The sequence below is a fragment of the Eucyclogobius newberryi genome, unplaced genomic scaffold (assembly GCF_026437365.1).
Source record: "Eucyclogobius newberryi isolate DKJ021-1_F unplaced genomic scaffold, fEucNew1.0.hap1 SCAF_20, whole genome shotgun sequence".
Lineage (NCBI taxonomy): Eukaryota > Metazoa > Chordata > Actinopteri > Gobiiformes > Gobiidae > Eucyclogobius > Eucyclogobius newberryi.
Genome location: NW_027315835.1, coordinates 30,055,323 through 30,079,677, shown reverse-complemented (window position 1 = coordinate 30,079,677; position 24,355 = coordinate 30,055,323). Strand labels below are relative to the sequence as shown.

General features: G+C 49.3%; 1 protein-coding gene across 1 annotated transcript in view; it reads left to right on the top strand.

Moving 5' to 3' along the window:
* Positions 1–24,355, top strand: part of dnah9 (dynein, axonemal, heavy chain 9) — a 649,263-nt gene that overhangs the window by 299,657 nt on the left and 325,251 nt on the right. Inside the window, exons 50-52 of the mRNA XM_072455799.1 lie at positions 1,515–1,677; positions 8,923–9,046; positions 19,774–19,916. Coding sequence (XP_072311900.1) covers positions 1,515–1,677; positions 8,923–9,046; positions 19,774–19,916 — 430 coding nt within the window. The remainder of the gene's footprint in view (positions 1–1,514; positions 1,678–8,922; positions 9,047–19,773; positions 19,917–24,355) is intronic.

Sequence of the window (24,355 nt, the reverse complement as noted above, 5' to 3'; positions counted from 1 at the left end):
CAGCGTGTCTAGTCAGTCTGCGCCACATCCAGAAGACATCACTTTTCATGTTGCAGTAGGTGGTACAAAAAGGCATGCATTATAAGCTAACACTAACTTGCTAACAGGACTTTCGTCTAGTTTAGCATAACAAAGGGCTTATGACAGCAATATTAGAGCGTTCTAAGCAAAGTCGCCCTGTCCATTCCCTGTGGCGTCTGATACAGCAGGATGCAGGTATTTTGGGAGAAGTACTTTAATTTTGTACAGTGTCCCAGCACCATCCTAGACATAGACATCCTGACTGTCTATTTAACATTCTCTCATACAATTCAAAAGTGTCTCTGCGGTCGGACACTGCAGGGGAGGAGCTAAAACCAGTGCACCATTAGAACATAATTCAACAAAATAACATTTTCATATTTACCTAAAGCTCTTGCATATTTTTTCCTGCTTTGACAAAGTTATTGAGGTTGGTGCATTGACTTGCTGGTTGTGCGTGTGCAGCAGATGTGTCATGTGACCAGTGGGACAGCCCCTCTATGTCCCTGTCTCCCTGGTTCAGGTAAAGCCACGTGGAGGTGGACCCTCGGCTCTGCTTTGGGCATGTTGTCCTACATTCTGCTTAGAGTGCTGTCCTCTTTTCACTGTCAGAAGCTGAGCGCTGCATCCTCCACATGCCACGCCCGAGGAGGAGTCAGAGTCGTGACATCTGCACTTTCTGAATAGAAACACTATGAAGTGACATGTTTGGTCCATGTGAAGCTGAGTGGGCGTGTCCCTCTCTCAGATGGGGCAGAACAAGTCCTTTTGTATCACAGGCACATTGTGTTTTTCATGTGTAATAATCCACAGTTTGATGTTAAACTTCCCTTTCCCCATGGAGACTGTGCCTCCAGGCCCAGTTACAGGTCAGATCTGTGGAGACACCAGTCTGCTCACAGTAACAGTGCATGTTTCAAGTTATTTCAAGCAATAAAAACACATCATTCAATAAATTCTGACAAACTTTTGAACATTGCCACCAAAGAAATAACATCTTTGAGACAAGCAGGAAAAGTGAACTATTTAACTCGTTATAACTAGTTAATTGAAAAAGACTTTTCAGATGGACGTCGAAATGTCTTGATTTTAAAAATGGTGTTTAACTCCTTAGGTTAACCCTAACCCCGAACCCTAAGCATTTAGCTTATATCCTTATACCTATGTCATCTTTAAACAACCAACAAATTCAAATAATGTTTTACATTAGCAATGCTTTGAAACAAGGACATATTCTATCATCTTTTCAACATACTGTTTTATACCATGCTCTGAAACAGTCATAGAGTCGAGCAGGTGGCACACCCTCACCTGAAAAGGTTACAATTTGCACTTTTAATGTTCGGACATTCTATCTCAACTACTTTCCTCTGCGCAGCATTATCAGAGCCACTTTTGTCATTTTTCATCATTTCAAAGCTCGTCTGATCCAGAGTTTACAATAAAGTGTTGTTCTGCTGACTCAGCTCTGGTCCCTGTGCCCACGCCCACAGCTGCCGCATCAGCCGCATCCTGGAGTGTCCTCGGGGGAGCGCCCTGCTGGTGGGAGTGGGTGGCAGCGGCAAGCAGAGCCTCACCCGTCTGGCTGCCTTCATCTCAGGCCTGGAGGTGTTCCAGATCACCCTGAGGAAAGGTTACGGCATCAGTGACCTCAAGGTTCCTCCTCCACACTCCTCCACACAGCTCCACACAGCTCCACACAGCTCCACTCTGCCAGACACAGTCACAGTGTTGAAGCGGTCGCCTGGGAAACCACTGTGGCCTGTGCTTTTCAGACACTGACCACGATACATATGTCTGCTGACGTTCATCCACAGGAGCCTCTCAGGAGCCTCTCGGGACTCTCTCTGGAGCCTCTCGGGAGCCTCTCTGGAGCCTCTCAGGAGCCTCTTGGGGGCCTCTCGGGAGCCTCTCGGGGGCCTCTCGGGAGCCTCTCGGGGGCCTCTTGGGGGCCTCTCAGGAGCCTCTCGGGGGCCTCTCGGGGGCCTCTCGGGGGCCTCTCGGGAGCCTCTCGGGGGCCTCTCAGGATGCACCTTATTCTGTAGAAACCACTCCATAAAATATATATATTTTTACAAAGCACTTTAAAGATTGTCATGACCAATACATTTTTGATATAATCTATTTGAGCAGTTTAAACACCTTTTCACAAACATAAGACATTATGAAATTTCCCCATCTGGGACAATAAAGGAATATCTTATCTTATCATATTTAACAAACCCTTGTACAGTGGCAGATTTAGTACAGGCTTTAGATGTTGTGAATGTGTATGTGACCCCGAGTCTGGCTAAGATTAGGAACACTTTTAATGTAAGATTTTCATTTTGAATATCATAAACCTGAGATACTGTATCTGTGTCGCCAAAAAACACAATTTCCAAATTACGAATACTGCAATTATTTTATTAAGTCAGTCAATCAATCATACAACCTTTATTTATAGAGCCCTTTATACAGTGAGCAAAGTGCTTCACAATAAAAGTCAAGGCAACACAAAAGCAGAACATGACCCTCCTGTTCAGGCTCTAGAACCTCCTGAATAAAAACCCACCAAATGTAAAAAGAGAACATTTATTGTACAAGACGGGCCGCACCGTCTTTTGAACCGGGGTCTCGCCGTGCCCCTGCATCACACCTGCCGTGCCCTTGCAGCGCACCTGCCGTGCACCTGCAGCGCAGCAGACATAATTCCACTAATATCTCAGTGAATATGAGTTGGATTGTAACAAAACACAGCATTTTGAAGCTTAAAATACAGAGAACACTGACGTCTTCTTCTACAGTGTGTCAAATGCCCCCCAGCGGCTTAAAGTCTGAAAAGTACAATATGTAAAAACAAACTACAAAATAAAGTGTCACTACATTGTGTTAAAAGCCAGTCTGAATAAAAAGTTTTTGAGCCCTGGGGGATTTAGCCGGACAAATAAACAATATTTGTGTATAACTAAAAAGTTCTATATGTTTGAGCTCATGAAAAATAGGAGAAAAAACAAGTGTTAAGTTTATATTTTTGTTCAGTGTATTTGTTTCATATTTACCTAAAGCTCTTGCATATTTTTTCCTGCTTTGACAAAGTTATTGAGGTTGGTGCATTGACTTGCTGGTTGTGCGTGTGCAGCAGATGTGTCATGTGACCAGTGGGACAGCCCCTCTATGTCCCTGTCTCCCTGGTTCAGGTAAAGCCACGTGGAGGTGGACCCTCGGCTCTGCTTTGGGCATGTTGTCCTACATTCTGCTTAGAGTGCTGTCCTCTTTTCACTGTCAGAAGCTGAGCGCTGCATCCTCCACATGCCACGCCCGAGGAGGAGTCAGAGTCGTGACATCTGCACTTTCTGAATAGAAACACTATGAAGTGACATGTTTGGTCCATGTGAAGCTGAGTGGGCGTGTCCCTCTCTCAGATGGGGCAGAACAAGTCCTTTTGTATCACAGGCACATTGTGTTTTTCATGTGTAATAATCCACAGTTTGATGTTAAACTTCCCTTTCCCCATGGAGACTGTGCCTCCAGGCCCAGTTACAGGTCAGATCTGTGGAGACACCAGTCTGCTCACAGTAACAGTGCATGTTTCAAGTTATTTCAAGCAATAAAAACACATCATTCAATAAATTCTGACAAACTTTTGAACATTGCCACCAAAGAAATAACATATTTGAGACAAGCAGGAAAAGTGAACTATTTAACTCGTTATAACTAGTTAATTGAAAATCCTATGAACGTATTTGTGCTGTATCTGTTCTAACCCTAACTCGATCCAGAAGAGAGAGAGAGAGCGTCAGTGCAGACCTGCAGGATCCAGGTCAACAGTGACTTTAGTTTGCTCGTGGGCCCCTAACTGCAGCTGAGTGGGATTCAGACTGACACCTCGACATCAGCAGCTCCTGTCACATTCTGCTCAGGCACGACACTGACTCCATGGTTACAGAGGACCACACTTTTAATGGGCCACCTGAACATCCAGTGTGTATTTGGTGACTCATGTCCAAACTCTAAACAGAAGTTGGATAACTGTGGAAAGGAAAGAAGGACAAAGCACCACAGATTTAACAAGCTAAGGGCCTCATAAAGGCCTCATAAGGGCCTCATAAGGGCCCCATAAGGGCCCCGGTTCACCAGTTTATAAAGTCATTCCTTTTTTTAGTCCACTGGACACATACAATAAACTTTACCATCAAACAAATGCAAAGCACCTGATCAGCCCGGGACACGGTAGAAGCTCCAGCTCGTCAGGCTCGTTATTCAAATGAACATTATTCTCTTTGACTTTACTTTAGAGGGAAAATAATCAACTCAATGGGATCTTTACGTACCTCCATCTACAGAAAGGAAGCCAACAGAAACCCACACGGCTTAGTTTCCAATATTCCACACATTCATTTGAACTACAAGCCGATGAAATGTACCAGCGATTTAAAGAGGCTCTATCAAAAACCAAATCAATTTGTCGAAATGAGCGAGGAGTCTTTGTCAAGGATTAGCTTGTGTTTAATCATACTTTGTAGTAACAGCTTTACAGCGTGACTGCGTCAACAGAGTGGAACTACTTCTCTATACGCATACCGTAAGGTGGAGCATGCACACTGTTAACAAGTACGGCATCTGGCAGGAAACAAATAGCGAATACATAATCATTACTAGAATGATCTGCACAATTGAAAGGCATGACCTGTTCAAAAAGAATCCATGCAACAGGACCACTGACCAAACATCCTACACAGCATCCCTCTCTTCTATCGCACAGAGCATCTTTCACTTTCCCAAACCTGTGGGCATCGTTCAGTGTGGCTAATGCAATTACTGCACACACGATACCAAAACTACAGGATCCCAGAGGAGAGAAAAGCTTTCATGATCGTGATTATGAAAACTGCAATACTACTCATTTACTGTCTGAATTGCGACTGCGACTGCTTCTACATCGCACTCACTAAAAGCTTTAAACACAGATTTGCAGAGCACAAATGCGCAATTAGAACAAAAAATGTAAATTATGCTATTGCGTAGCACTTTTATTTCCTCCACACACTGCAAAGTTTACCACACAGTTTAAAGTCATGGTAATGGAGATAATACCTGCAAATATCCCAGGTGGAACTAGAGTCCAGACGCTTTATCCATTTCTCAGTCTTCCTTAATTATCATCTCTGTTCCTTCCTACGGACCTGCTCATTGAAGATATTTACATTTTTGAAAACTGGTCATTTTTAGCTATTAACAATGGTGGTTTTCTGCATAACACAAATTAAACAAGTGTTTAAGGTTACGCAGGGACAAACCATTGCATTTAGAAGGATTTCTGTTATTACATGAGATATTTAAGGGAGAAATGCCCTCTGCTATACACAGGCTGAGAAATGCCCTCTCAGCCTGTGGTTACCCCGCTTGGGCCCTCAACAGAGTGAAGAGAACCAAGAAGCAGGACAAAAGGGAAACTGAACAGAGAAGGAAGGGTGTTTCTATCCCTTATGTGTCTGGCCTGTCGGAAAAACTGCAGAGAATTTTTAGACAACACGAAGTCCCTGTTTATTTTAAACCAGGAAACACTTTAAGACAAAAACTGGTTCACCCAAAGGACAAATTGCCGACTCAAAAACAGAGCAATGTAGTTTATTCGATCCAATGCAGTGAAGAAAGCTGTAAAGAATGTTACATAGGTGAGACGAAACAGCCTCTACACAAGAGGCTTTATCAGCACAGAAGAAATACAAGTTCAGGACCTCAAATTGCCGTGCATCTCCATCTTGAAGCCTCTAATCACTCGTTTGAAGACGGTGAGGTGAAGGTTTTAAGCAGGAGAAAAGATGGTTTGAAAGAGGAGTCAAGGAAGCTATTTTTGTTAAAAAAGAAAGACCTTCTTTAAACAGAAATGGAGGGCTAAGGTTTAATCTTCCTGTTATTTATAATGGGATTCTGAACCCCTGGAAAGGTAGAGGACCAGGACATTCAGATGCTAATCAGGTACTCAGGGTGGTTGAGCCAGGGTCTCACAAAGACAAAGAGGATTCTAATAGCCCATTAAGATTCTGAATAGGCTCGGTAGATACAAGGAGGGAGTTTCTGTTGAAACAAACAACTCTTTCTACTTCAGGAAGGCTCCTCCCAATGGGCGGGGCTTACCACAGAACAGTATTAATATCGGAGTTCTCGATCTAAATTCTGTTATTGACAATGACTCTTGGATGAGAGTCGAAACGTCTTTTTTTTCAAACTGAGTCCAGATGAAACAACTGAAGCTTTTTCTACTATTTAAGGGAGATGAATCCAAATGCTCGCCAATACACCCATTTCTCTAACATACAATCTATACTAAAATTGACTACTTTTATGTTCACTAAAGCTACATTAGATCTAAATGATCATGCACAGCACCATAGACATGGAAGAAAAACAAAAAACACTCTGGGGAAGTTTAATGCTAATGTCTGCTTAATGACCTTTTGTTCAAGAAACACATATGAAACGGGTGAAAATGACCCATCCTCTGGGTTTCAGCTAAAGCTGTTTTGTGAGGTAAAACTATTGCTCTTGCCTCGACCAAAAAGAAAAAAAGGCTGTAAAAGCTAATAGATCTGCAAGACAAACTAAAACAATTGGAAGTTGCTAAGAATCAGAATCTTCAAATGCTGTAGGAATAATCTCTCTCCTGACCCTCCCCCTTCTATCTCCTGACCCTCCCCTTCTCTCACCTGACCCTCCCCCTTCTCTCTCCTGACCCTCCCCCTTCTCTCACCTGACCCTCCCCTTCTCTCACCTGACCCTCCCCCTTCTCTCTCCTGACCCTCCCCCTTCTCTCACCTGACCCTCCCCTTCTCTCACCTGACCCTCCCCCTTCTCTCACCTGACCCTCCCCTTCTCTCTCCTGACCCTCCCCTTCTCTCACCTGACCCTCCCCCTTCTCTCTCCTGACCCTCCCCCTTCTCTCACCTGACCCTCCCCTTCTCTCACCTGACCCTCCCCCTTCTCTCTCCTGACCCTCCCCTTCTCTCACCTGACCCTCCCCTTCTCTCACCTGACCCTCCCCCTTCTCTCTCCTGACCCTCCCCTTCTCTCACCTGACCCTCCCCTTCTCTCTCCTGACCCTCCCCTTCTCTCTCCTGACCCTCCCCTTCTCTCACCTCACCCTCCCCTTCTCTCACCTGACCCTCCCCCTTCTCTCACCTCACCCTCCCCTTCTCTCACCTGACCCTCCCCTTCTCTCTCCTGACCCTCCCCTTCTCTCACCTGACCCTCCCCTTCTCTCTCCTGACCCTCCCCTTCTCTCACCTGACCCTCCCCCTTCTCTCACCTGACCCTCCCCCTTCTCTCACCTGACCCTCCCCCTTCTCTCTCCTGACCCTCCCCCTTCTCTCTCCTGACCCTCCCCCTTCTCTCACCTGACCCTCCCCCTTCTCTCACCTGAACCTCCCCTTCTCTCACCTGACCCTCCCCCTTCTCTCTCCTGACCCTCCCCCTTCTCTCTCCTGACCCTCCCCCTTCTCTCTCCTGACCCTCCCCCTTCTCTCACCTGACCCACCCCCTTCTCTCACCTGACCCTCCCCCTTCTCTCTCCTGACCCTCCCCCTTCTCTCTCCTGACCCTCCCCCTTCTCTCACCTGACCCTCCCCTTCTCTCACCTGACCCTCCCCTTCTCTCACCTGACCCTCCCCTTCTCTCACCTAACCCTCCCCTTCTCTCACCTGACCCTTCCCTTCTCTCACCTGACCCTCCCCTTCTCTCACCTGACCCTTCCCCTTCTCTCACCTGACCCTTCCCCTTCTCTCTCCTGACCCTCCCCCTTCTCTCACCTTACCCTCCCCTTCTCTCACCTGACCCTCCCCCTTCTCTCTCCTGACCCTCCCCTTCTCTCTCCTGACCCTCCCCTTCTCTCTCCTGACCCTCCCCTTCTCTCACCTGACCCTCCCCTTCTCTCTCCTGACCCTCCCCCTTCTCTCACCTGACCCTCCCCTTCTCTCACCTGACCCTCCCCCTTCTCTCTCCTGACCCTCCCCTTCTCTCACCTGACCCTCCCCTTCTCTCTCCTGACCCTCCCCTTCTCTCTCCTGACCCTCCCCTTCTCTCACCTCACCCTCCCCTTCTCTCACCTGACCCTCCCCCTTCTCTCACCTCACCCTCCCCTTCTCTCACCTGACCCTCCCCTTCTCTCTCCTGACCCTCCCCCTTCTCTCTCCTGACCCTCCCCCTTCTCTCACCTGACCCTCCCCCTTCTCTCTCCTGACCCTCCCCCTTCTCTCACCTGACCCTCCCCCTTCTCTCACCTGACCCTCCACCTTCTCTCTCCTGACCCTCCCCCTTCTCTCACCTGACCCTCCCCCTTCTCTCTCCTGACCCTCCCCCTTCTCTCTCCTGACCCTCCCCTTCTCTCACCTGACCCTCCCCCTTCTCTCTCCTGACCCTCCCCCTTCTCTCACCTGACCCTCCCCTTCTCTCACCTGACCCTCCCCTTCTCTCACCTGACCCTCCCCCTTCTCTCTCCTGACCCTCCCCCTTCTCGCACCTGACCCTCCCCCTTCTCTCACCTGACCCTCCCCTTCTCTCACCTGACCCTCCCCCTTCTCTCACCTGACCCACCCCCTTCTCTCACCTGACCCTCCCCCTTCTCTCACCTGACCCTCCCCTTCTCTCTCCTGACCCTCCACCTTCTCTCACCTGACCCTCCCCCTTCTCTCTCCTGACCCTCCCCCTTCTCTCTCCTGACCCTCCCCTTCTCTCACCTGACCCTCCCCCTTCTCTCTCCTGACCCTCCCCCTTCTCTCACCTGACCCTCCCCTTCTCTCACCTGACCCTCCCCCTTCTCTCTCCTGACCCTCCCCCTTCTCTCTCCTGACCCTCCCCCTTCTCTCACCTGACCCTCCCCTTCTCTCACCTGACCCTCCCCCTTCTCTCCCTGCATGTGAGCAGAGTGACCTGGCCTCCCTCTACATTAAAGCTGGACTCAAGAACATTGGTGTGGTTTTCCTGATGACCGATGCTCAGGTTGCAGACGATAAGTTCCTGGTCCTGGTCAATGACCTGCTGGCCTCAGGTAAGCACACTGTGGGAGGGGCCACACACTGTGGGAGGGGCCACACACTCTGGGAGGGGCCACACACTCTGGGAGGGGCCACACACTCTGGGAGGGGCCACAGGGGTAGGTGGGGTGGGTCATATTGATCATAGTTTGACTTGAGTTCAGTGGTATAGTGCTGTATAATAACTATCTATGTCATTATACCACATTTTGGTTTTTCAGCAGGTCAAACATTTACTTTAGAAAATGAATTATTTTCATTTGCCATTGTCATTTAGAGAAGCTATTGCTCTCGTTTAGTGGTTGGTTAAGGAATCTGTGGGTGGCAGTGGCACAGTTGGTTATTCGAAGGTTAATGGTTCAAATCCTGCTCTCAACAAAAAAATACCCCTCGATATAGACTGTGAGAACATAGAGCTGTGAGAACGTAGAGCTGTGAGAACATAGAGCTGTGAGAACGTAGAGCTGTGAGAACATAGAGCTGTGAGAACGTAGAGCTGTGAGAACGTAGAGCTGTGAGAACGTAGAGCTGTGAGAACATAGAGCTGTGAGAACGTAGAGCTGTGAGAACATAGAGCTGTGAGAACGTAGAGCTGTGAGAACATAGAGCTGTGAGAACGTAGAGCTGTGAGAACGTAGAGCTGTGAGAACGTAGAGCTGTGAGAACATAGAGCTGTGAGAACATAGAGCTGTGAGAACGTAGAGCTGTGAGAACATAGAGCTGTGAGAACGTAGAGCTGTGAGAACATAGAGCTGTGAGAACGTAGAGCTGTGAGAACATAGAGCTGTGAGAACATAGAGCTGTGAGAACGTAGAGCTGTGAGAACATAGAGCTGTGAGAACATAGAGCTGTGAGAACATAGAGCTGTGAGAACGTAGAGCTGTGAGAACGTAGAGCTGTGAGAACGTAGAGCTGTGAGAACATAGAGCTGTGAGAACGTAGAGCTGTGAGAACGTAGAGCTGTGAGAACGTAGAGCTGTGAGAACGTAGAGCTGTGAGAACATAGAGCTGTGAGAACGTAGAGCTGTGAGAACGTAGAGCTGTGAGAACGTAGAGCTGTGAGAACATAGAGCTGTGAGAACATAGAGCTTTAATCACCATTAAAAGCAACAACAACATCAAGAGTCACGTGGTCGGCCTTTGGCAGGAATTTTGGAGTCGTTGTGATACTGGACGGCGTCTCTATCACGTACAGGGTGCTGTGGGTCCTTGCGGGTCCATGGGCAGGAACACGCCTTTGCTCGAATGTGGTTGGGCCATACTGGACTCAATTGGTCAAACATCTGACCAGTCTGTGTGGTCACTGTCGGGTGCCAGAGACTGTCGAGCACGAGCTGATTCGCTGTGAGGCTGATGACAGAGAGAGGACCGGGTCGGCCTTGTGGTTTTGGAATAATGAGCGGGAGTTCAATCAGCGGAACGTTCTTGCTCTAGTCACAGTGTTTGTGTGAGGCTGTAGTACTTACTTATATAGCACAAACCCTGAGGCTGTAGTACTTACTTATATAGCACAAACCCTGAGGCTGTAGTACTTACTTATATAGCACAGGGTTTGCCTGAGGCTGTAGTACTTACTTATATAGCACAGTGTTTGTGTGAGGCTGTAGTACTTACTTATATAGCACAGGGTTTGCCTGAGGCTGTAGTACTTACTTAGTCAGTTATAGAGTTGGGGTGTGTTGGAGACTGAGCCGAGGACGAGGAGCAGGAGGATGTTCTAACGCTCTTTGTAACACCAAAGTAATGGAAGAAGGACTTTTAAGGACTACGACAAAGTCTGAGGAATAAAGTCTGGCAGTGATGCAACACTCTGACGCCAACCGCCATAAAACAACAACAACAACAACAACATCATCCAATTTCCCCCAAAAAATGGTTTTAAAGCATCTGCAATTTTGATTATTGAATGTACAAAAGAAAGTCATCAATAATGTGCATGTGTTAAAATGAACATGCAGTGTAATTTCAAAAAGTTTAGAAAGTTAATTCATGACACTTCTGTGTAATTTTACCATCCATAAACTTTGAGTCTCACTTCAACCTCCAGGGATAGAACTTATCATTAACTCTAAAGTCACTTAGACCCCACGGGATCTGCTGGCTCCTACAGAGACTGGAGGAAGCTGCCTTACTGAACATAATCATGAGAAGAATTAACACAGTACAACTTGTGCAGATGAAATGTCTCCTCTTAATGTATAAATAATATATCATATTATATCATATAATATTCGGTTCATCAGAGTGCACCTGATGAACCGAACATCCAGAGATGAACATTTCTCAAAATTATAATATCACATTATCTCTTGGTACATTATACTCAGGATCTGTTCTGGCCCATTACAATGTTTTCTTTAAATCTGTGCAGATTCTAAATCTAAAACAGTTTTCATAAGATTTCTCACATAAATAGAGCCGAAACGTTGCAGCCGCAGTGACACCTCAGGCCTGGACAAGGACAGAGACAATACATTCATACAGACGCTGCAGAGGGGACGCTGCAGAGGGGACGCTGCAGCGCTGCAGAGGGGACGCTGCAGAGGGGACGCTGCAGAAGGAAGGGGACGCTGCAGAGGGGACGCACTGATGCCCCATGAGTGCAGGACACTTTCGCTGGGACAGTTGGAGTTCTTTACCAACAAGTGTAGAACCAAAAAACAAAAACAGTGTAACTGAAATAACTCAGAAACACGTGTCCCTGGCCTGTCTCACATCAGAGTGATGTGTCTCACTCTCAAACGACATTGAAAGTAACACTAGTGCTTTACAGTAAAGACTCTATGTTGTTTGTTAAGTCCACTCAAGTTAAACTGTCACCTGAGTCATATTTAGCATAATAATCATTAATGCCCCTGGACTTCTGGTTATGACTTGGAGACACGCACTCGCGCCGCTACTGCCCAAATGTGCCTGAAGAAATCAGTTTCACCCACATAATCCCAAGAAACGAGAAGCAAGTGTAAACACGGAAAAGCTAACGCTAAGGGAGCTAAACAGTCAGAGCGGACGGACCGTGGCCTCAGTGGAAAACAGAGCGTCTCACAAGCTAACACGGCTAACAAGCCCAGCACTGCTGAAAGCTGCCGCTAAGTAAAGCTCCCGGTCTGGAGTCTCCAGAACCGTCCCTATTGGAAGGCGGAGCAGACATAACTTTACAACAGGTGGCCCTTCAGCATGACATTGCCTCATTGAGAGCAGAGGTGAGAGTGGGGAACAAAAATGCCAGGCTTGACAGAATGTAAGCCGACATAGTGGAGCTGAGCGGGGAGAAGGAGGCGGAGCAGCATATTTCACACATTATGGATGAGACCTGAAGGATGAGGACCTGAAGGATGAGGACCTGAAGGACGAGGACCTGAAGGACGAGGACCTGGAGGATGAGGACCTGAAGGATGAGGACCTGAAGGACGAGGACCTGAAGGGTGAGGACCTGAAGGATGAGGACCTGAAGGATGAGGACCTGAAGGGTGAGGACCTGAAGGACGAGAACCTGAAGGATGAGGACCTGAAGGACGAGGACCTGAAGGGTGAGGACCTGAAGGACGAGGACCTGAAGGACGAGGACCTGAAGGACGAGGACCTGAAGGATGAGGACCTGAAGGACGAGGACCTGAAGGGTGAGGACCTGAAGGACGAGGACCTGAAGGACGAGGACCTGAAGGGTGAGGACCTCAAGGATGAGGACCTGAAGGATGAGGACCTGAAGGACGAGGACCTGAAGGACGAGGACCTGAAGGATGAGGACCTGAAGGATGAGGACCTGAAGGATGAGGACCTGAAGGACGAGGACCTGAAGGGCGAGGACCTGAAGGACGAGGACCTGAAGGACGAGGACCTGAAGGATGAGGACCTGAAGGATGAGGACCTGAAGGACAAGGACCTGAAGGACAAGGACCTGAAGGACGAGGACCTGAAGGACGAGGACCTGAAGGACGAGACCTGAAGGATGAGACTTGAAGGATGAGGACCTGAAGGAAGAGGACCTGAAGGATGAGGACCTGAAGGATGAGGACCTGAAGGATGAGACTTGAAGGATGAGGACCTGAAGGACGAGACCTGAAGGATGAGACTTGAAGGATGAGGACCTGAAGGAAGAGGACTTGAAGGATGAGGACCTGAAGGAAGAGGACCTGAAGGATGAGGACCTGAAGGATGAGGACGTGAAGGATGAGGACCTGAAAGATGAGGACCTGAAGGGTGAGGACCTGAAGGAAGAGGACCTGAAGGACGAGGACCTGAAGGACGAGGTCCTGAAGTACGAGGACCAGAAGGACGAGGACCTGAAGGACGAGACCTGAAGGATGAGACCTGAAGGATGAGGACCTGAAGGAAGAGGACCTGAAGGATGAGGACCTGAAGGATGAGGACCTGAAGGATGAGGACCTGAAGGATGAGGACCTGAAGGGTGAGGACCTGAAGGATGAGGACCTGAAGGGTGAGGACCTGAAGGATGAGGACCTGAAGGATGAGGACCTGAAGGATGAGAACGAGACCTGAAGGACGAGGACCTGAAGGACGAGGACCTGAAGGATCAGGACCTGAAGGATCGAGACCTGAAGGACGGGGACCTGAAGGACGAGGACCTGAAGGATGAGGACCTGAAGGATGAGACCTGAAGGATGAGACCTGAAGGACGAGGACCTGAAGGACGAGGACCTGAAGGTTGAGGACCTGAAGGACGAGGACCTGAAGGACGAGGACCTGAAGGACGAGGACCTGAAGGACGAGGACCTGAAGGACGAGGACCTCAAGGTCGAGGACCTGAAGGACGAGGACCTGAAGGATGAGACCTGAAGGATGAGGACCTGAAGGATGAGGACCTGAAGGATGAGACCTGAAGGACGAGGACCTGAAGGACGAGGACCTGAAGGACGAGGACCTGAAGGACGAGGACCTGAAGGGTGAGGACCTGAAGGATGAGGACCTGAAGAATGAGGACCTGAAGGATGAGGACCTGAAGGACGAGGACCTGAAGGACGAGGACCTGAAGGACGAGGACCTGAAGGATGAGACCTGAAGGACGAGGACCTGAAGGACGAGGACCTGAAGGACGAGGACCTGAAGGGCGAGGACCTGAAGGGCGAGGACCTGAAGGACGAGGACCTGAAGGACGAGGACCTGAAGGAAGAGGACCTGAAGAACGAGGACCTGAAGGACGAGGACCTGAAGGGCGAGGACCTGAAGGGCGAGGACCTGAAGGACGAGGACTTGAAGGACGAGGACCTGAAGGACGAGGACCTGAAGGACGAGGACCTGAAGGGCGAGGACCTGAAGGACGAGGACCTGAAGGACGAGGACCTGAAGGACGAGGACCTGAAGGAAGAGGACCTGAAGGGTGAGGACCTGAAGGATGAGGACCTGAAGGACGAGGACCTGAAGGACGAGGACCTGAAGGACGAGGACCTGAAGGGCGAGGACCTGAAGGGCGAGGACCTGAAGGACGAGGACTTGAAGGACGAGGACCTGAAGGACGAGGACCTGAAGGACGAGGACCTGAAGGACGAGGACCTGAAGGACGAGGACCTGAAGGATGAGGACCTTAAGGATGAGGACCTGAAGGACGAGGACCTGAAGGACGACGTAGTGAAACTGCCAACGGAGAACAAGACTTTTAAATATTCTGGATTTGGAGTCCAGGTCCAGAAGGAACAATCTCTTTGTGGAGAAGTTGATCCCGGAGCTTGTTTCTAGGACAAAGGAAACGTGCTCCTCACTGCAAAACACAGAAAACTGAACTGCAGCAAGACATTGAACCACCAACGTTGGGAATGTGAATTCAAGTAATTGTCGAATAATAATACATTCATGTTGCTTTGAAGGGAGAGATGATTGTAACGTGATGTTGTCTGTTCCCATGCTCTCGTCTGGGGCCAAATATATATATATATATATATATATATACAGAAGGTGGGGGAGGAGAGGTGTGGTCTGGGGAGGCGTGGTCTGGGGAGGCGTGGTTTGGGAGGCGTGGTTTGGGAGGCGTGGTTTGGGAGGCGGGGTCTGGGAGGCGTGGTCTGGGAGGCGTGGTCTGGGAGGCGTGGTCTGGGAGGCGTGGTCTGGGGAGGCGTGGTTTGGGAGTCGTGGTTTGGGAGGAGTGGTTTGGGAGGCGGGGTCTGGGAGGCGTGGTCCGGGAGGCGTGGTCTGGGAGGCGTGGTCTGGGAGGCGTGGTCTGGGGAGGCGTGGTCTGGGAGGCGTGGTTTGGGAGGCGTGGTCTGGGAGGCGTGGTTTGGGAGGCGAGGTTTGGTTGGCGTGGTTTGGTATGCGTGGTCTGGGAGGCGTGGTCTGGGAGGCGTGGTCTGGGAGGCGTGGTCTGGGAGGCGTGGTTTGGGAGGCGTGGTCTGGGAGGCGTGGTCTGGGGAGGCGTGGTCTGGGAGGCGTGGTCTTGGGAGGCGTGGTTTGGGAGGCGTGGTCTGGGAGGCGTGGTCTGGGGAGGCGTGGTTTGGGAGGCGTGGTCTGGGAGGCGTGGTCTGGGAGGCGTGGTTTGGGAGGCGTGGTCTGGGGAGGCGTGGTCTGGGAGGCGTGGTTTGGGAGGCGTGGTTTGGGAGGCGTGGTCTGGGAGGTGTGGTCTGGGGAGGCGTGGTCTGGGAGGCGTGGTCTGGGAGGCGTGGTCTGGGAGGCGTGGTTTGGGAGGCGTGGTCTGGGAGGCGTGGTCTGGGGAGGCGTGGTCTGGGAGGCGTGGTCTGGGGAGGCGTGGTCTGGGACGCGTGGTTTGGGAGGCGTGGTTTGGGAAGCGTGGTCTGGGAGGTGTGGTCTGGGGAGGCGTGAGTCTGGGAGGCGTGGTCTGGGAGGCGTGGTTTGGGAGGCGTGGTCTGGGAGGCGTGGTCTGGGGAGGCGTGGTCTGGGAGGCGTGGTCTGGGGAGGCGTGGTCTGGGACGCGTGGTTTGGGAGGCGTGGTTTGGGAAGCGTGGTCTGGGAGGCGTGGTCTGGGGAGGCGTGGTCTGGGAGGCGTGGTCTGGGGAGGCGTGGTCTGGGACGCGTGGTTTGGGAGGCGTGGTCTGGGGAGGCGTGAGTCTGGGAGGCGTGGTCTGGGGAGGCGTGGTCTGGGAGGCGTGGTTTGGGAGGCGTGGTCTGGGGAGGCGTGGTTTGGGAGGCGTGGTTTGGGAGGCGTGGTCTGGGGAGGCGTGGTCTGGGGAGGCGTGGTCTGGGGAGGCGTGGTCTGGGGAGGCGTGGTCTGGGGAGGTGGTACATCCAGTTCTTCGGTACCAGGATGTTTGTGTGTTGTTTTTGACCAGAGTTTTCTAAGATTAGTAAATGAACAATCAGTCACACGTTAAAGTTAAAGATATTTTTAACTCTATCAAATGATCAAACATATTAAGCTAAAATACACATTATACATCTACAAGAAACACATTTAAGTGATTTGGAACATAAAAAATGTACCAAAATTGTACTATTCACATTGTAATGTTGTAATATTGATTTCAAATTCAATATCTTTTAAACTAAAGACTAAAAGTCTTGGAGAAACAAATAAGTAGTTATTATAACCAATCAATTAAATGAAGCAACGACCATGACCCTTTGACTTTCCCGTGCTGCCGGAGGACGAGGCTTCAGCCACCGCAGGGTCCTGACTCTGACAGTTTGCTGCATGTCCTCCCTTCTCTCTCATCCCCATGTCACACTGTCCTTTCCTATCTCATAAAACCTACGGGTCTTTCCAATATGTTATATTCTGTAAATGTATGTAACATTTTGGGCAGCCACACCACTAATTACATGAAAAATAAATGTGTAGGTGTCATTTTATTTTGACTGATGAAGAAGGGGAAATATATGTGGAGAACCACAAATGTTTGGACTGAATTATGTCGGAAAAGTGTGTGTCGTCCCACTCACTGTCGAAACCATGTGTTTTTGCCTCAGAACTCGTGGATAAAGGACTTGATGTGCCATAGTTTCATTTTCATCTTGTGTTTTTCTTGCATTTGCCACGTTCTCTTTGGTTCTGTTCCATGTTGTGTGTTTTGAAATGTTTGAAAAATGGAAAAATATTTATATAAATCATTCTTGATGCTCCTGAAGCGTAGCATTTGCATTAGCATTAGCTTTAACTCGATTGTTTCCTTGTTTTTGGTTTAGGTGTAAAACTTCTCACAGTTTAGGATATCTCAATACTACTTTGTGTTATTTTTAGTTTAGTTAGCTCCTCCCTTCAGACGTAGCTCCTCCCTTCAGATGTAGCTCCTCCCTTCAGATGTAGCTCCTCCCTTCAGACGTAGCTCCTCCCTTCAGATGTAGCTCCTCCCTTCAGATGTAGCTCCTCCCTTCAGATGTAGCTCCTCCCTTCAGATGTAGCTCCTCCCTTCGGATGTAGCTCCTCCCTTCAGATGTAGCTCCTCCCTTCAGATGTAGCTCCTCCCTTCAGACGTAGCTCCTCCCTTCAGACGTAGCTCCTCCCTTCAGATGTAGCTCCTCCCTTCAGACATAGCTCCTCCCTTCAGATGTAGCTCCTCCCTTCAGATGTAGCTCCTCCCTTCAGACGTAGCTCCTCCCTTCAGACGTAGCTCCTCCCTTCAGATGTAGCTCCTCCCTTCAGACATAGCTCCTCCCTTCAGACGTAGCTCCTCCCTTCAGATGTAGCTCCTCCCTTCAGATGTAGCTCCTCCCTTCAGACGTAGCTCCTCCCTTCAGACGTAGCTCCTCCCTTCAGACGTAGCTCCTCCCTTCAGATGTAGCTCCTCCCTTCAGACGTAGCTCCTCCCTTCGGATGTAGCTCCTCCCTTCAGACGTAGCTCCTCCCTTCAGATGTAGCTCCTCCCTTCAGATGTAGCTCCTCCCTTCAGATGTAGCTCCTCCCTTCAGACGTAGCTCCTCCCTTCAGATGTAGCTCCTCCCTTCAGATGTAGCTCCTCCCTTCAGATGTAGCTCCTCCCTTCAGATGTAGCTCCTCCCTTCAGATGTAGCTAGCTCCTCCCTTCAGATGTAGCTCCTCCCTTCGGATGTAGCTCCTCCCTTCAGATGTAGCTCCTCCCTTCAGATGTAGCTCCTCCCTTCAGACGTAGCTCCTCCCTTCAGACGTAGCTCCTCCCTTCAGATGTAGCTCCTCCCTTCAGACGTAGCTCCTCCCTTCAGATGTAGCTCCTCCCTTCAGATGTAGCTCCTCCCTTCAGACGTAGCTCCTCCCTTCAGACGTAGCTCCTCCCTTCAGATGTAGCTCCTCCCTTCAGACGTAGCTCCTCCCTTCAGACGTAGCTCCTCCCTTCAGATGTAGCTCCTCCCTTCAGATGTAGCTCCTCCCTTCAGACGTAGCTCCTCCCTTCAGACGTAGCTCCTCCCTTCAGACGTAGCTCCTCCCTTCAGATGTAGCTCCTCCCTTCAGACGTAGCTCCTCCCTTCGGATGTAGCTCCTCCCTTCGGATGTAGCTCCTCCCTTCAGATGTAGCTCCTCCCTTCAGATGTAGCTCCTCCCTTCAGATGTAGCTCCTCCCTTCAGACGTAGCTCCTCCCTTCAGCTGTAGCTCCTCCCTTCAGATGTAGCTCCTCCCTTCAGATGTAGCTCCTCCCTTCAGACGTAGCTCCTCCCTTCAGATGTAGCTCCTCCCTTTAGATGTAGCTCCTCCCTTCAGACGTAGCTCCTCCCTTCAGATGTAGCTCCTCCCTTCAGATGTAGCTCCTCCCTTCAGATGTAGCTCCTCCCTTCGGACGTAGCTCCTCCCTTCGGATGTAGCTCCTCCCTTCGGATGTAGCTCCTCCCTTCAGATGTAGCTCCTCCCTTCAGACGTAGCTCCTCCCTTCAGATGTAGCTCCTCCCTTCAGATGTAGCTCCTCCCTTCAGATGTAGCTCCTCCCTTCAGACGTAGCTCCTCCCTTCAGATGTAGCTCCTCCCTTCAGATGTAGCTCCTCCCTTCAGATGTAGCTCCTCCCTTCAGACGTAGCTCCTCCCTTCAGATGTAGCTCCTCCCTTCAGATGTAGCTCCTCCCTTCAGATGTAGCTCCTCCCTTCAGATGTAGCTCCTCCCTTCAGACGTAGCTCCTCCCTTCAGATGTAGCTCCTCCCTTCAGATGTAGCTCCTCCCTTCAGATGTAGCTCCTCCCTTCAGACGTAGCTCCTCCCTTCAGACGTAGCTCCTCCCTTCAGCTGTAGCTCCTCCCTTCAGACGTAGCTCCTCCCTTCAGACGTAGCTCCTCCCTTCAGACGTAGCTCCTCCCTTCAGACGTAGCTCCTCCCTTCAGACGTAGCTCCTCCCTTCAGACGTAGCTCCTCCCTTCAGACGTAGCTCCTCCCTTCAGACGTAGTTCCTCCCTTCAGACGTAGCTCCTCCCTTCAGACGTAGCTCCTCCCTTCAGACGTAGCTCCTCCCTTCAGATGTAGCTCCTCCCTTCAGATGTAGCTCCTCCCTTCAGACATAGCTCCTCCCTTCAGACGTAGCTCCTCCCTTCAGATGTAGCTCCTCCCTTCAGATGTAGCTCCTCCCTTCAGACGTAGCTCCTCCCTTCAGATGTAGCTCCTCCCTTCAGATGTAGCTCCTCCCTTCAGACGTAGCTCCTCCCTGCAGACACATTTAAGGCCGTGACTCACAGTCCAGTTGACGGACATAAACATTCTTTTGCTAAACCGTCCTCTGACTGATAATAATACTTGTGAGTCAAATACAGCACAGGCCTGATTATTTTTGACATGACACGAGCGTAACGCACGTGTGGAGCAAAGTCATCATTTCATTGTAATAGAATGTTATCACATTTGTGACACGGTAACTGCAGTACAGTTTGACAGTTCCTCTGTTGCAGGAGAGATCCCAGACCTGTTTGCGGATGATGAGCTGGAGAACATCATCTCCACAGTGAGGCCTGAGGTGCGCAGCTCTGGGGCCATGGACTCCAGGGACAACTGCTGGAGGTTCTTCATCGAGAGGGTCCGAAGACAGCTCAAGGTACAGATCACACAGGACCTCCTCCAATTCACTCACCCACTGTCTGCCAGTGAGGCCTGTACAGGAACCCCCGGCACCACATGACTCTCAGTATAAGACCTGTACAGGAACCCCCGGCACCACATGACTCTCAGTATAAGACCTGCACAGGAACCCCCGGCACCACATGACTCTCAGTATAAGACCTGTACAGGAACCCCCGGCACCACCACCTCCTCCACCCGCTCCTCCACCCACACTCCTCCACTTGCTCCTCCACCCACACTCCTCCACCCGCTCCTCCACCCACACTCCTCCACCCACACTCCTCCACCCGCTCCTCCACCCGCACTCCCCCACCCACACTCCTCCACCCACACTCCTCCACCCGCTGCCCCACCCACACTCCTCCACCCACACTCCCCCACCCACACTCCTCCACCCGCTGCCCCACCCACACTCCTCCACCCACACTCCCCCACCCACACTCCTCCACCCGCTGCCCCACCCACACTCCTCCACCCACACTCCTCCACCCGCTGCCCCACCCGCTCCCCCACCCGCTAGCAGTCTAAGCAGGGACTCCCAGACTTCCCCCTCCCCAGACACTTCCTCTAACTCCTCCGGGGGGATCCCGAGGCGTTCCCAGGCCAGCCAAGAGACATAGTCCCTCCACCGTGTCCTGGGTCTTCCCGGGGCCTCTTCCCGGTGGGACATGCCCGAAACAAGGAGGGAGGGGCCCAGGAGGCTCCGGAACATATGTGTCTGACCGTGGATAAAGCAGGTACATGTCTACCCGGAGACATTTTGAGTTATTCACAGATTCTGAAAGTGTGAATTCAAAGCTTTCCAATGATGTCTCACTCATGTAGATCTGATCATATTTGAGTAAGTTGTGCTCATTTGAATGTTACACCTCTCAAAACCTTTCACTGAGAAAACGGCCTCTAAAGTTTCTCACCGGAGTGAGCCCAGAGTCACAGGGGGCGGGGCTCATTTGCATCTCATTGAGATAAGCCCTCCCCCCTGTCACACTGACACCACTTTCCCCTACAGCTGTCACTGAAGACTCAAGAGGAGTGTTGTTATTGATGGTAACTGGACTTGAATCAGAATTAGAAGTTACTGTATTAAAATGGAAATACTTGGATTACAAAAGGCCCTGAATAGAATCAAAGAATCAGAATGAGAATAGGGTTCATTGCATTTGTCGATAAACATAATTCACAGGTGATTCACCAACAATGGTGCACTGAATGATTCAACACAAACAACAAAAGATAAGATAAGATAGCCTTTAATGTTACAACGCAGTAGATACAGGGGGAAAGGACAGTAACTTATAGGAAGTTTAAAAAACACTTAATAGAAGAACTCTTATAAACAGATGCCACTGGTTCTGCTTCACAGTGACTTTCCGCAAGCACCACACCTGGTCTCTTGGCATCAAAGCTGTAAACAAATAACAGGACATTTAAGAAATGGCTAACTATTTCACATAAAACACTCATTAACTTTTTTTTTTTTTTAACACAATGTGAGAGTTTCAATATAAAGTGTATCTGTAGTAGACCGAGAGAGAGAGAGAAAGGATCCATCCATCCATTTTCTACCGCTTGTTCCCTTTCGGGGTCGCGGGTGACTGTCACATTCATTCACTAGGGCTAATTTAGAGTCACCAATTTTGCCTAACACATGCATGTCTTTGGACGGTGGGAGAGAGAAAGGATATTAGATTAATACATATGACATTTGATTAAGACGTATGTCTCTATAATTGCTATTCTGCATTTGCACTATTATTAGTACCTGCTTTGCAAAGTCAAAGCTGTAATGCATCCTGATGTCTTTGCTTGCTGGCGGTGAGGGTCCAAAGACAGCACATTAGATTCTGTTGTAGAGATCTGTGCGTGGCCTGCAGCTTCTGATGTGTGGGAGAAGCTGTTTCCACAGTGATCTGAAGCTTGATGTACAAACTGCAGGCTCACCTGAAAAACAGATGTTGCTTATGGTTAATTATACTCTAATCATTAAAACACGAAAATCACCAAAATAGTGTTTTACACTTACCACGCTCCTTAGCAGACTTCACGTAGAGACAGGTCATGTCAGTCAGGGTGTCTTTGCCAATTCTGAAAAGGGGGATAAAAGGATTAGGGTTAACAGTAATATGGGAATAACATGCTTCACAGATAACAGTTCACATTGTGACGTTAACGGTGTATTTAAGATGCAAAACGCGGAGATATTGGGACATCTGCCCTCGGCTAGCGATGCTAGCTAGCTCACTTGAGATAACACGGCTCGTAAAAGGAAAACACTTGCAGAACAGCACACCAAAACATAAACATACACTCGAGTTTAAAACCGGCGCACATTAAAGTGATTAAAAGCGGGTGTTTTAGTCGCAAAGCTTACCTGGTTCAGCCGTCCTGTTGTCTCTCCCAACACCGTGCACAGAGAGACACACAGGAAGCTGATAATGGCCAGGCAAGCGCGTGATTGGTTCGAGTGACGCAGTGCGTAAGCCACGTGACCAGAAGTGGTATCGGGAGTTGTAGTTTTTTTCTCTTCCCTCGCCGAAAAATAACCCGATAACATAGCAAAGTTTAGCTTACAACTTAGCTCCGAATAGCTGCGTTTAGCTCCGGGCTGTGGCGCTAACAGCCGGTTTAGCACCATAAAACACACACAAAGCACGACCCACGGGTCAAGAAATACTACATAAGTATATAATTTGTACAGACAAAACGCCGAAAAATAACCCGATAACATAGCAAAGTTTAGCTTACAACTTAGCTCCGAATAGCTGCGTTTAGCTCCGGGCTGTGGCGCTAACAGCCGGTTACAGACAAGTAAGATTCTAAAGTGATCACGAGACCGCCTTAAAACACAGCGTTAAAGCAATAATTTAGTAGTAAAGTAAAAGTGTACCTGAGTAAACAGTTCTGTTCCAATGTAGTCCAGGAAATGTAAGCTCTGAAGACTGTGCTCTGCAGACGGTCTGGAGTAATGAGAGGAAAACACGGAGCACGCAGCTGTAGCCATGCGGATCACAGCTGATTGGTGGAAAATGTAAACAACACGTTGGCTAGAAAAAGGTGACGCCCCCCAGGAGAGCAGGAAAAAGACCCGAAAACTCCACATTTTTAACAGCTTAATGTATACGTTTAAGACAACCAATAGTGTTATCTGAAGCACACAGGGGCTTATTCATAACTTCAACTAGCACATTCTGCAAAAAAATGAAAATCACAAATTTGAAAAAAAATAAAAAAATTTGGGTTTATCTCAGTTTCACCGATGCCGACATGTTCCGGCATTTAGGCTGCGCCGCCACATATGCCCGAGCCACCTCAGCTGGAGGAGCAGCGGCTCTACTCCGAGCTCCCCCCATGTGGCCGAGCTCCTCACCTTATCTCTAAGGATGCGCCCAGCCACACGGCGGAGGAAACTCATTTCGACCGCTTGTATCCACGATCTTGTCCTTTCGGTCATTACATAAAGCTCATGACCATAGGTGAGGTCAGAACGTAGACCGACCGGTAAATCCAGAGCTTTGTCTTTGGACTCAGCTCCTTCTTCACCACCACCAACAGTCGGTGCAGCGACTGCATCACTGCAGCTGCTGCATCGATCCAACTGTCAATCACAGGCTCCATCCTTCACTCACTCAGAACAAGACCCCGAGATACTTGAACTTCTCCACAAAGTAAGAAATACTCTAACTAATTGTATCTACTAACTTCATAATGGGACACAAAGATATTTTGATATCTTAATAACGGGCCTTCAATTAACGCCCAATCAGTGTCTTACCAATAAAGAGTTTTACCCATTAGAGTTTTATATATATATATATAAATATATAAATATATATATATATATATATATATATATATATATATATATATATATATCATGGAGGCTAAATGTATTCTTTTGTTCTCACCTTTTTTGGACAAAATCATATTTAGCAAGTCTAAAGCAGGTCTAAAGCAGGACTAAAGCAGCTCTAAAGCAGGACTAAAGCAGGTCTAAAGCAGGTCTAAAGCAGGACTAAAGCAGGTCTAAAGCAGGACTAAAGCAGGACTAGAGCAGGACTAAAGCAGGACTAAAGCAGGACTAAAGCAGGACTAAAGCAGGACTAAAGCAGGACTAGAGCAGGTCTAAACAGGACTAAAGCAGGTCTAAAGCAGGTCTAAAGCAGGACTAAAGCAGGACTAAAGCGGGACTAAAGCAGGACTAAAGCAGGTCTAAAGCAGGTCTAAAGCAGGACTAAAGCAGGACTAAAGCGGGACTAAAGCAGGACTAGAGCAGGACTAAAGCAGGACTAAAGCAGGTCTAAAGCAGGTCTAAAGCAGGACTAAAGCAGGACTAAAGCGGGACTAAAGCAGGACTAAAGCAGGTCTAAAGCAGGACTAAAGCAGGTCTAAAGCAGGACTAAAGCAGGACTAGAG